A 12,948-nucleotide genomic window follows, 5' to 3' on the forward strand; every position below is an offset into this window, starting at 1 on the left:
AGTTGAAAATAAGAACATGGCAATTCTTTAAGCACGACAAAATCTGGCATCCTTTCTACTCAATAAAGGCAGGTCACTTTTAAAATATTAAGAATTGACTGCAAGAGAGCTAAAGGGGAGAGAAAAGAAGGGAAATGAGAGACATCTATTTGGCTACTGCTGCTAAAAGCATCTATTTTGGTACTGCTGTTAAATCGCTGTACTGTTTCTGCAATGCTGGATTTACACAGGAAAATATGGACGGCCTCTTATTCTTCAACTTCACTCCAAACAGGAAGGACCTCAGGGGAATTCTAGATCGAGGCCTTGCTTGTTGGTTTTTCAGCCCAAGTTCTTCGTCCAGGTTTGACAATGTGCTCCGGATCTCATCTTGGAGTTTCCGTATACATTCAAAGCCTACTTCGAGTTCACCTGCTAGCTTATTGTTCTCCTGCTTCATGTTTAAAATCTCTCCTTGAAATTTTGCTGCTTGATAGGCATTCAGCACTGGATCATTCTCTTTAGACCCTGACTTTGACAATCTTGTTATCACATCGAGAATATTAGATAGAGACGACAACCTGTGCTGTAAGTCATCTTTCAGCATTGCATTATGGTCCAACCACAATGTCAACTCAGTTTGTATCTCTCTTAGATGTCTATAGATTGGGCGGATGCCTGAGAGTAGCGACTGTGGCTGACCTGTACCTTGATTGCACTCTTCCTTCACTTTCTTTATTTCAGCTTGTAGATCCTGAACTGAAGTTTGAAACTTATGAATTTGATGAAATGATGTGCTAAATCTGAGCCACAACTCTATGTTTTCCTCCAGCAAATCATCAATGTCCATCCGTACTTTCTCTTCAACAGTAGTGAAGGAGTGTGTTTCATCGACATCAGTAACTTTGATGTCTCCGTCATCCCCCCCAATACGTAAGATTCTTGTCTCTTCTGGTATAGTTTCTTCCTGTCTGATGTCAGTGGAATGTGCGAGTGCTTTATCCAAGAACTCTGTTTCAACGTCTTTTGACTGAAGCAAGTTCAATCTGTGCTGTAACGACAGAATCTGTGCATCCTTCAAGGCATTAGCATTCTTTAAAACTTTCATCTGCACAACATATTGGAAGTGGCTCGCTCTCCTTTTCTTCTCCGCATCATTGAGCTTCTTCTTCACACCCTTGAAATTTCTAAGGACTGATGTGTACTCCTCAAGTAGTATCTTCTCTCTGTCATCCAAGCTGTTTAGGAACAGCTCTCTCCAGTTTGGTTGGTCATCCTCTAATCTCGATTCTTCTTGTTCCATGTAGAGCCCATTGTGGACGGTCCTGAACTCTTGATTCCCTGCAACAACTTCCATAGGTTAATTAATTTAGTTGACAAAGAGAGAGAGTATATATTTTTTCACAGCTTAAAAGCACAGGTACCTTGATCTGGGAATTCATCCTTGTGTAGGTCTTCTCTCTTACTATCTCTTAAGACGGATGGAAGATTATCTAAAATACTTTCCCATTCTTCTAGCTCGTTATCGGGGCCAGTGCTTGGAATATCTCTCACTTGGACCTTTGCTGAATGTTCTTCAAGTTGGTTATGCCAATTGGATAGTGGAAAGTCGCCATCTGTTTTTACTTGAATGAAATCATTGTTTTGCTCCTCTGACTTGATATTGTTCCGGAAATCCATATTTCTTAAAGAATTGTCTGATTGCTTGCTTTCATTCAATTTGGAGAAGCTTTCTGTGGCAGATCCAACCGCTACTTTGACATCATGATCATCACCTACCTTCTCTCTACCTTTATTGTTCATAGCGATTGAGATCCCTGAGCCACTAATGGATGCTCGTGTACCTTCATCTTGGTCTGGTTTTTCTGGAGTGGACTTCTGAAGAGTGCTTCCTTGACCTTTCACATGGATGTTATCAAGGTAATTCTCTGAATTGAGAGGGTCATATTCCAGCTTCTGAATTTGTATCTCTGTGTCTTTAAAGAAAATTGAATCATGACGAGGAGGATTCATTGTATGAACATCTTCCTTGGATCCCCTTCCTGAAGTGTCATCTCGAGTAGCTCCAGATGGACTAACCTGCAATAGATCATTGAAATAACTTCTTTGGTCGGAAGAGATTTTTCCCTCTTCGCTTGTAGAAGAAGCACACTTGTCTGCAATGTTTATTCTGCTTGCTTGCTGTTCCATTCTAACATCTTTTGAGATAGCTGAATCATTGGATGAACTCAAAGACAGACTTTTGTTGGATTCCTCCATCTCTGCATGTGGATCGTCCCTCACTGTATTGTTCGGAAAGTTAGAATGTAAAAAAAGCTTCTTTTTTAACTTTGACAGAAATTAGAAAATCACCAGTAAAATCTGCAATATCTTTGCTTTACCTGCTAGCTCCTCTGTTCTCTCTTCTCTGATAGCTGAGAAATCATCTGAAATATTTATGTGTTCCCTTTCACGATATGCCTTCTCCATCTTGATGTCGGCAGCATTCCTTATACGGAGATCATACTGGTAATTCAGATGGTCGGATTTCTGAGAATTTTCATCTTTACCTTCCCGGGGAAGGTGCAGACAATCACTTTTCTCTGTAATAGCTGTGGTGCCAGCTTGCTCTTCCATTCTCATATCTCTTCTGATGGCGGATTCATTATCTGAAACATGTAGATCACTTTCACCAAACCTCATTTCCATCTCAACCTCTGGAGAATCCCTCAATGGAGAATTTTGGGAACAATCCATTGTATAATTTTGGTGGTAGCTTTTGTAAAGCTTTTCTTCTTTACCTTCAAGAGACATGTTCAAATGATCATGCGTGTCCGCAGCATCTAATGTCCTGGCTTGCTTTTCCTTCTTCACATGTCTTTTTGCGGCCAAGTCATCGTTTGAAATATGAAAGCTTCCACTTCCAACAAATCCTCTCTCCATATTGACATCTGGAGAATCCGTTGATGGCGCGTCTTGGAAAAAATCATTCAGAAGATTCTGATGGTTGGTTTTATAAAGCTTTTCTGCTTTATCTTTGATAGAACTGGGAAAATCATCCCTTCTGTCTGCAAGATCATTTGTGCCCGTTTGCTCGACCTTCCCGACATTTTTCCTGGTGGCTGAGCCGTGGTCTGTGACATGCACGTCTTGACTTTTGTCAAACCCTTTTTCTATCTCAACTTCTTCTGCATCCTTTGCCGGACCAGTTTTTGTTAAATCGTCATGATCATACTGAAGGTCGGATATGGACAGCTTTTCTGCTTTACCTTTGATGAGGTTATCCCAAATATCCTGTTTCTTTGCTTCCTCTCCCATTCTGACTTGCTTTGAGATCATTGCATCACAACCTGGAGATGTGATGCATTCACTTTCTTTGGAATCCTTCTTCTGATCAACAGGAGCAGAACCGGGAAAATCATCACTTCTGTTAGCAATATCATTTGTCCACCTTTGTTCGACATGCCCATGTTGACTTCTGTCAAAACCTTTTTCTATCCCAACATCTGCTGCTTCCTCCAAAGGACCATTTTTGGTAAAATTGTCTTGGTCATGATGATCGGCTTTTGGAAACTTTTCTTCTTTACCTTCAAATGGGATGAGGTTATCTTGTTTCTTTGCTTCCTCTCCAATCCTGATTTGTTTTGAGATCATAGAGTCATAACCAGGAGATTTGACATTATATTCAGTTCCTTTGTAATAGTTTTGTTGATTGGCAGCAGCATCTTCAGATTGAAAACTATTATGGGTATTACCAAAGTTGGAGTCCACGTACATAGTATATTCAGCTTTTCCAGAATGATCTTGATCTGCACATATGTCTGTCTTCAATTTCTCCCTCACACATACACCTTGTGATGCCACCAAATGCGTAGTAGTGGTCATCATCTCTTTGTCTGTCAACCCTGATCCCTGGTTAGCTTCTAAAGTGCCACCCATCTGTCCATCTCGAGGATCATTGCTCAAGTGGCTTTCAACAAGCTTTTTCTGGTCAACGTCAAGACAAACCTCCTGTTCATGCAAAACTTCTTTCTTCAGACCGTCCTCACTATTTACACCTTTGGTGATACCTGGAACATTTGCTCCAGGAGTGATGGCTTCATGAACCTGAAACTGCTTTTCCTTGTCGACACCTGAAATGCCCTGGTTAGCTTCTGACGTGCCACCCATCTGTCCCTCTTGAGTATTGTTGATTGAGTGGCCTTCAACAAAGTTTTGCCAGTCAATTTCAAGACAACGCTCATGTTCTTGCAAGACTTCTTTCTTCAGACCCTCTTTACTACTTACGCGTTTGGAGATACCTTGAACATTTTCTCCAGGAATGACTTCTTCATGAACCTGAAACTGCTTTGCCTTATCGACACCTGAAACTCCGTGGTTAGCTTCTAGAGTGCCAACCCTCTTTCCATCTTGAGTATCGTTGCTTGAGTGGCTTTCCGCATAGTTTTGCTGGTCATCTTCAAGACAACCTTCCGGTTGTTGCAAGCCTTCTTTCTTCAGACCGTCGTTAGTACTAACACCTTTGGAGATACCTAGAACATTTGCTCCGGGAATGACTGCTTCATGAACCTGAATCTGCTTTGCCTTATCGACACCTGAAACTCCGTAGTTAGCTTCTAAAGTGCCAACCCTCTTTCCATCTTGATTATCGTTGCTCGAGTGGCTTTCCGCATAATTTTGCCGGTCATCTTCAAGACAACCTTCCGGTTGTTGCAAGCCTTCTTTCTTCAGACCGTCGTTAGTACTAACACCTTTGGAGATACCTAGAACATTTCTTTCTGCAATGATCGTTTCATGAACCTGAAACTGCTTTGCCTTATCGACACCTGAAACACCCTGGTTAGCTTCTAAAGCGACACCTGTCTGTCCATCTTGAGTATCATTGCTCAAGTGGCTTTCGACAAGGTTTTGCTGGTCAACTTTAAGACAACCCTCCTCTGCTTGCAAGCCTTCTTTCTTCAGACAATCCTTACTGCTTATACCTATGGAGCTACCCAGAACATTTGCTCCAGGAATGGTTGCTTTGTGAGCTTGAAACTGCTTTGCCTTATCGACAGCTGAAACACCGATTACTTTATTGGATAGCAAAGTATCTTTGACATCTTCATCTTGCTTCTTATTGAGCAATTTGTCAGAGAGATCATCAAAACTGCAACTTGCTTCAGTAAGATGAGGTTGGCGATGATAGTCTTTGAGATTCTGAACATTGAGAAGTTCTTCCTCTAGTTGTCTTATCCTCTTGCTCATGCTCTCTGAATCTTCAACCAAACTCCCCTTCTCCTCTTCCGCTTTGGTCAGATGTGAATGAAGTTCATTTGTCTCTGCTCTTAATCTAGTTACATAAGCATTCTGGGAAGAGAGAGCGCTTTCCAAATATATGACTTTATCAACAAGTTCATCAACCTTCTCTGCCAAATCGGACATGGAAGAAGTGGCAGAATTAGCTTGCAACTCCTTAACTTTCGAATGCACTTTCTCTGGATTATACTTCTTTGTTTCAGAAGTTTCCACTTGTCGGTTCAACTTCTTCAATTCCGAATCTGGATTAGAAGACTTATTTACTTCAGAGAGGACTTGTGGATGTGGCAGGTGACTTACAAATTTTCCCTTTAGAGTCTCAAATTTTCCGAGGACCTCTAAAATTTTTTGATGCTCAGCGATGACATCTTCCACTGATTGCTTCTGCTTTTCCTGCAACCGAGCCAAGGTCTCTTGGCAAGAGTTCAGAGCTGTGGCAGTCATCAATGTCCGAGCTTCGTCATCCTCAATCATCGTGCCAATGCCAAACTCATCTTGCAAGCTGCTAACTTTTGTTTGCATCTCGGTGACATGTTCTTCAATTTCCCAATACCTCGCTAGCCCATTTTCATATGAGCTCTTAATGAACTCTTTCTCAGTCTGAAGTCCCAAAATTTCCTTCTGAAGCCTATCGATTTCCTGGAGTGCCTCAGACTTTTTAAGACCTGAAGTCGGAGGAGCAGCAGTAGTTGCATTGTCAACATTGAATTTGATCAGTCCCTTCTTTGACATTAATCTTGAAGGTTTGGCGTTTCGTTTGGCAAAAGAAGGAACTTTTGGGACACTTAACTTTGGCGCGGCTGGTAAGCTTTTGGGAGGCTCGTTAGATTCATTATGAGGTTCTATTGCAGCAAGAAAATGTTCGCCATCTTCATCCTCCATCGACAGTTGAACTCTCTCGGGGTAAACAGTAGCAATGGTTCGATTAGCAGTCTGAAGATCTTTGGATAAATGATCAAATCTCTCTGCCAAAGCTCTGTAACTCCGGAAAAAATCTTCTATGAAGTTCAAAAGCTCAGGCCTTCTTCTGTAATACATCTCTGCGCGGCTTGCAAAGGATTCTCCATCCTCGTCTATGATTTTGAGTACGTACTCAACCTTCTCCTCCATATCTGCAAATAACAAGCAAAATAATCAGCTCTTTCCTTTCACTTCATTTCTTTCTCTTCTGTATAAGCAAAGCATCATACGACGACAACAACAACAAACCCAGTGAATTCCCACAAGTAAGTAAAGCATCATACATCGTTTTTTTTTGGAGAAAGATCATTCATGTTTTTTTTATCAGCGCAAAGCATCATACATGTATGAGAATACTTTAGCATTTTTTTAGTAACAGACACATTCCCAGTGGCAATGGCGCACGGTTCGAAACTCAGTGGATAACGGACCCGCCCCTCCAGTTTAGCATTTATAAGGCAACAGAAGAAATGAATAAATGTCAAGTCTGAACTATACTGTTATAGTTATCCCAGAAAAATCCTTTGCTATCATTTTTTTTCCTACTTTCAATGCCTTCCAAGACAAATAGTAGTAAGCTAAATGTATTTGTATTAGCTAATGATGCCTTAGAAGAGGAGTTAAAGTCAAGGCCTTGTCAAGTTGCCTCCATTTTCAGGTAACTATTTATAGAAAACATTATCTGATAACCCGGAAAATAACCTGATATAACAAGCTAAATTACACTGATAGTGCGAAAATCCTGAAACTATCAGTGTATATAATTTGAACCCTTTGTTAATACCCCAAACAAGAAGCAACTATAGTAGTTTTATATTTTTTGGTCCAACATTCTAGTATTCTTTCTTTTATGGCTCATTGGAACAACAAACATTTGCAGTACAAAACACTAGTAGTTCAAGATTCTGTTATTTTCTTGAAAAAATAACCTGTTATGGCATAGTTGATGACTTTACAACAACAACAAATCCAGTATAATCCCACAAGTGGGGTCTGGGAGGGTAATGTGTACGCAGACTTTATCCCTACCTTGAGAGTAGAGAGGTTGTTTCCTACAGACCCCGGGCTCAACAAAAGATGAAAAGAAAGCAGAAGCAACAAGCAATACCAACAAAAAGATATTAAGAAGTTGAAAAGGATTGCATCATAAGAAGATATAGAATATAAAGAAGTGACCTTGGAGGTTTTGATCCAGCCATTTTGACTGCTTTGTTCTAATATGGCTAGCCCACCACCATGAATATGCATTTCTTGCTGCTCTGTGTAACATTCTTTCCCTTCCTTTTTTCACTCACTATACAATTACTTGCTTCTCTTTATTGCCCATAAGTTGTGAATAACACATTGCTTTTCACCATCTACCACAAGAGATGAGATCCACCATATAAATAAACACAGTTATGATTATTTGGAATCTGTATTCTTGAGAGGCAAAAAAAATAAAGAATTTTTGTAAGGAGAATGTACATGATGTGTTGAGCAAAAATGCATGGGAAACATAACATACTAGGTCAAAGAAAGGGGTGTTAGATCTCTTTAGAAACAATAAGCACAAGTGTAGGAACCCCATTAACTAACTCAACAATTGGCAATTCCTGGATCTGCCAGATAACTAGTTTAACATAACATTATGGCTTGCATGTCCTTCCCTCTTCTTTATATCTTTTTATTTTATTTTATCTTTTTGGTGAGGGGTGCAATGGTTTGACTTTCTCCTCTCTTTTTTTTAATTCTAGCCGAGGGTCTATCGGAAACAGCCTTTATCCCTTTCAGGGTTAGGGGTAATGACTTTTTCCTCTCTTTTTTTTAATTCTAGCCGAGGGTCTATCGGAAACAGCCTTATCCCTTTCAGGGTTAGGGGTAAGGTTGAGTACATCTTACCCTCCCAAGACCCCACTCGTGAGAAACTACTGGGTTTGTTGTTTTTATTGTTGTATCCGTCAATATTGCTACATCCCTTCCATTTTTTTTTCTTTTGAATGTTGGAGGAGGAAAAGAAAATGTTGAAAGCGTCCAGAGCTCAAGGATCAGACTCTCTAATTCTTTATCTTAATTTGAATATCAATTTCTTAACATTTTTAAATAAAATTCCGCATAATTAGATATAAAAAATACTCTGAGTAACAACATTTTTACTATTTAAAATAGTTGAAAATATGTGAAAAAATTATGGTGAAAGGGAAAGAAAAAAATTGTTGGACTCTCAAATAGTAACAATGAAACCTATGCTAATGCCACTCCCTTGAGTGGAAATTGACCTACGCTTCGATGTGCTAACAAGGTGGTACTGGAGCTCAAAAAGCAAGAGAATTTCTTTTGTTGAGATGTTTAGTGGGAGTTTCCCCCCTCTTTTTACTCTTTATACATATTAAAAGTTCTCCTTTCCTCACCCATTTTGATCACTTTTTCTCCTCTTCTTGAGTAGTGATAACAAGGTGGTATTGTAGCAGATTAAGGCAAGTTTTCTGTCATTTCTTTCCACCCAACAACTTCAATAACAGCATAGCCAACAAAAGTTAGGAAGTATTGGATAACAACATGGGGGATATGAAAATATCACCATTAAACAGCAGTGCCATTTTTATGCAATCATAAGTTTCCAATTATTTACAGTATACTTATGAAGGTTATCAATCAAACAACTTATCTACAACTGGATGGACATATTTACAACTGGATGAACATATTTACATATTCACGGATATTTACATAAAAAATGATAAAAAGCATAACACACAACCATTCCTTTTGCTTCTTTTGTTTTCAAGAATTCTGTCTTTTCCGTCATCCGTTTCTTTACTTCTCCTTCCACTGCAAATTTACACCAATGTTCAAGAAGCAAGTAGAGGTCACACATCTTCAAAGCCAATTCTGGAGAACAGACACAGAAGAAACCATATTATCCATGACGTACCAAAGGGAGGTTCCCTTTTCTTTTTTGAATTTTTATAAAAAAAAAATTTGTTTTTGAGATCTCAAGTGGATAGGAAACAGCATTATTTCTCTGTCCTCTGCTGTTTCTTCTCCCTAAACATTAATGTCCTTCAAGCCGAACTCTTTTTACAAATCAAATTTTCCCAGATTATTTTTTCTTTTCTTTTTAGTGTCTCATTTTGTTTTCAATCTTAGATTTCTACAAAGTTCATATTTAAGATTGTAATGAGCAATCAGCAGAAGTAGCAGAGCACTACCGGCACTGCTAGATTTCAGCGATTCCTCAGAGATGAGACCCAGTGCTCCATATACTTCTTATTCTCTGCATGTAAATTCCAAAGTCAAGAAAGAATCCTAAATCATACAAAGTACACAGCTAAAAGAACTGTGTGATGGAAAGGGAAAGCTACCAATAGTTTACTCTTTATAGATTTTTTTTGTTTCTTTATCTAATTCAATGCATTATTGATAAATTTATGCACAATCAGAAAGAAACTAAATGGTTTTAAGGAAAAAATTTCATATTAGAATATGTGTAATAGCAAAAGAACAATGTTGTAGAAAACATGAGGACTTTCAAATAACAGCAAAGTTAAAATCTTTCATGATCAATAACAGCAAATTTAAAATCTAACATATATAAAAGGTCTAGCAAAGTAAGAATCACAGATTCCTTCGCAACAAGGAGTAACAGAATCATGCAAATCTATGCACCAACTATCGATAATAACATGGTGCTAAATTCCTATTAACTGATCAAGTGATGGACAAGACCAAGATCCTAGTTATACAGAACATAGAGTATACAGTGCGAGAAGAGTACAAGGGGCAAGTAATTTATTGCGTTGGAGATGCTCCTTGAATATAACAAGGGAAAATGTTCCATTTCTAATGTTGGTTGGCCATGGCACTCTTGTCTTTTCTATTACTAGTTAATACTGCCACCTTTCTGAAAGAGAAAAGAAGAAGGCCAAAGAACTACAACCTAGTTTCTCTGGATTACAGAAACCTTATAGGCAACAAGATGACCATTCAATAAACAATCTAAATGAAAGTAACTTCATTGAATAACCACCTTACTGCAGGGAAGCTTTTGGCAAGTAAGACGGCGGATTTAAGAGGAAGCAAAGCAGCAAAACTTAATTCAACTGATTATATGCTTGAAGAAAGATTACAAATTTTTTTAACAAGCTTGTAACTCTCCCTTTAAGGACAAATTCTAAACTGGAAAAAAAAAATAGCAAAAGTGAAACCATTTCAACTTTCAAAAGTCTTTCCAGCTAACCAAATACTCAGATTCGTAAACACAATAAGGAAACTAAGACATTCATCAAAGTAGTTGCTTTAGAAGCATTGCCACATTGCTCTCTTGGTGTCAAGAAGCAACAACACATACTGTATCAATACAGGTTTTGGAAATTTTGAACTCCTTTGATCAATGAGGTCCCCAGGGAACAACCTAGCGGCAAAGTGTCACGAGGTGGAATTCTAGCCTCCTGACATCTGCTACTCACTCAGGCCTTCCATACTCTCTTGTTAGCTGCAACGACTACTACTAGTATTGCTATGCCTCAACCCTAATCTCTTGTTAACTATGTGAATAAACAAACGACAAATATTTGGCATGAGGAACCAGTAAGGCGTTGCATTCGTATAAAGAAGATTAATGGTATATATTCGCATAATCCACTTAGTTATAGTGAGCGTAACTGAGAAATTGGATTGAACTTTTCAATGAATAGAGCCTCTGTGAGTGAAGTATCAAAAGCAGCAAATCTGAATGAATATTAATACTTAATGGCCAATTTTACCAGCAATGAATGATTAACCCAAGAGAAGCCTTTTATAAGGTCTTTAATAGTAAGGTGTTTATTATTCTTCAAAGTTCATCGGTAAATTTTCCACGTCATCCAAGAGATACAAACAACAATAGCAGAAATCATATTCAAATAACAAGAACATAACAGAAAGAAACTCTTACCAGTGGCATATATATCATTCAAGTTTCCCACGGCTTGCAGAAACTTGTCTTGTGCATTTTCTTCCACATTAGCACAACCACAGCCATAGCAAGGAACAAGCACAGCAAAACTATCATCTGAATCATCGTCGCTATGAAATCCAGGGCCGTGAGGTTCCAACCATCCAACCGACCAGTCTGAATCATCAGACTCAGACCCTGAAACACATCCTCCGTCCGATGGAACAATAACAATATCATATTCCCTGTCAATCTTTCGCTCCTCACGACTCTGCCATTTTCGCTTAACCTTTCTAGATGAGGAAGTCATGTTCCTCCTTCGGTCGAGAGGGAACTTCAAAGTATCCAATTCCCACAATCCTGAATCAGGTGATGAATTTGAAGATGAACCATTTGAGATTTTAGGTTCTTGATGCTTTCCACTCCAAAGCAACCATGACAATGGGGTAAATGTCAAGGCCATATTTTCCTATATCCAAGAATTTATCAAAATTAACCGATTGATTTGTTTCTGTTACAAGAAAGATAGGGTAAGAAGATGAACACAATCAAAACAATATCAAACAAACATTAACACATGCATGTTATGCTTAAGCAAATATCAAGAAAAGGGATGGAAAATATTATTATTGGTTATTATTAATATACAAGAGTACAGAAACCTTGAATTTTGAATTAAAATAAAGCCGTATAACCCCAAAGAAAGAGGGATCTTGTTCCATTGAATCTGGCCTACAATATTGCCATTATTCAATTATAAGGTGAGACACCAGCACGTTTCCTAATTAAAATAAATACACAACATAATTCAAATTCTTCTCCTTTTATTTTCTACATTTTTATTAGCAATCAAATCTAACCAGTCAAAGCATGTTCATGTTCAATTTGAAACAAAGCTTCATAATTTGACAGCTAATGAAAAGCCCCAAAAATAGGTCATAAAAGAAAAGAACAACAAACAATTGACCCTGAAAAATAGCTGAATTTAGCTCAATTAATGGGAATATACAAGTTACAACCTGGAATTTCTGAAAATAAAAATCAAATCCCATTTCAACCAGCTCAACAAAATCCCACTACCATTATTCAAATCTAAAATTCAAAAAAAAATGAGCTTTCCAATTACCCCATCATAACTAAACAGAAAAATAAAATTTTTTTAAGACAACTCAAATATTCAGAAAATAATAACAACAAAAAAGGTAACTTTTTGAGATTCCAATTTGGGTATTTCCAAAAAGAACCTTAAAAACTTTCCTTCTCCATCTAACTTGGAATATTGAAAAAAGATTCAGCACAGATAACAAGAAAACCCCGTATAAGGTTAAGGCTTAAGCCAATGTATATACCTTGTAAACTCAAAACAAAATCAGAATTTGTGCAAACCCAGAATTTACACCAAAAATTCAAAACCCCACTTCTTCTTTTTGCTCCTTAATCTCAAAATCATAAAAAATTAGGGACAAGATATTATGTATTTTTTCCCTTCAATAATTCAACCACCGAACCAGAAACAGAGATATTTAAAGCAACTATAAAAACAGCTATAAAACAAGAGTTTAAGCAGAGATTTATCCTCTCTTTTGAGGTTTACGTGAAGATAGTGGATTTGATTTTTATTTTTTATTGGCCTTTAAATTAGGGAAAGGGGTAGATATGGAATTTTTTGGAAATTTTGGGTGTGTTGTGCCGATAAGATTGGTTATAGGAGTTAAGAAAATAATATTATTAAAAAATGTGGTTGCCAGGTCAGATAATAGTGCCAGAGTGACAGTGGGACCCATGGAAAATAGATAGCGTGGCTGCTGCTGTGGCCA

General features: G+C 38.0%; 2 protein-coding genes across 9 annotated transcripts; both read right to left on the reverse strand.

The window, feature by feature from the left end:
- Window positions 1-31: 31 nt before the first annotated feature.
- LOC107777373 (uncharacterized) lies at window positions 32-7,845 on the reverse strand. The gene is made up of 4 exons (XM_016597383.2): window positions 7,393-7,845; window positions 2,361-6,368; window positions 1,404-2,261; window positions 32-1,320 (listed from the first exon to the last, which is right to left on the reverse strand). The coding sequence occupies exons 1-4, from the start codon at window positions 7,484-7,486 to the stop codon at window positions 173-175; spliced, it is 6,108 nt and encodes a 2,035-aa protein (XP_016452869.1). The 5' UTR covers window positions 7,487-7,845; the 3' UTR covers window positions 32-172.
- A 927-nt stretch (window positions 7,846-8,772) lies between these two features.
- On the reverse strand, window positions 8,773-12,759 carry LOC107777327 (uncharacterized). 8 transcript variants are annotated; one of them, XM_075226305.1, is made up of 4 exons: window positions 12,481-12,750; window positions 11,132-11,600; window positions 9,408-9,472; window positions 8,773-9,087 (listed from the first exon to the last, which is right to left on the reverse strand). In XM_075226305.1, the coding sequence occupies exons 2-3, from the start codon at window positions 11,592-11,594 to the stop codon at window positions 9,423-9,425; spliced, it is 513 nt and encodes a 170-aa protein (XP_075082406.1). In that variant the 5' UTR covers window positions 11,595-11,600; window positions 12,481-12,750; the 3' UTR covers window positions 8,773-9,087; window positions 9,408-9,422. The 8 variants fall into 8 exon arrangements, with proteins under 8 accessions (XP_075082406.1, XP_016452859.1, XP_016452848.1 ...); XM_016597373.2 differs by lacking the exon at window positions 12,481-12,750 and adding an exon at window positions 11,794-12,143 and having other exon boundaries at window positions 8,773-9,027; XM_016597362.2 differs by lacking the exon at window positions 12,481-12,750 and adding an exon at window positions 11,794-12,142.
- Between the last annotated feature and the right edge of the window lie 189 nt (window positions 12,760-12,948).

The sequence above is a fragment of the Nicotiana tabacum genome, chromosome 12 (genome assembly GCF_000715075.1).
Source record: "Nicotiana tabacum cultivar K326 chromosome 12, ASM71507v2, whole genome shotgun sequence".
NCBI lineage: Eukaryota > Viridiplantae > Streptophyta > Magnoliopsida > Solanales > Solanaceae > Nicotiana > Nicotiana tabacum.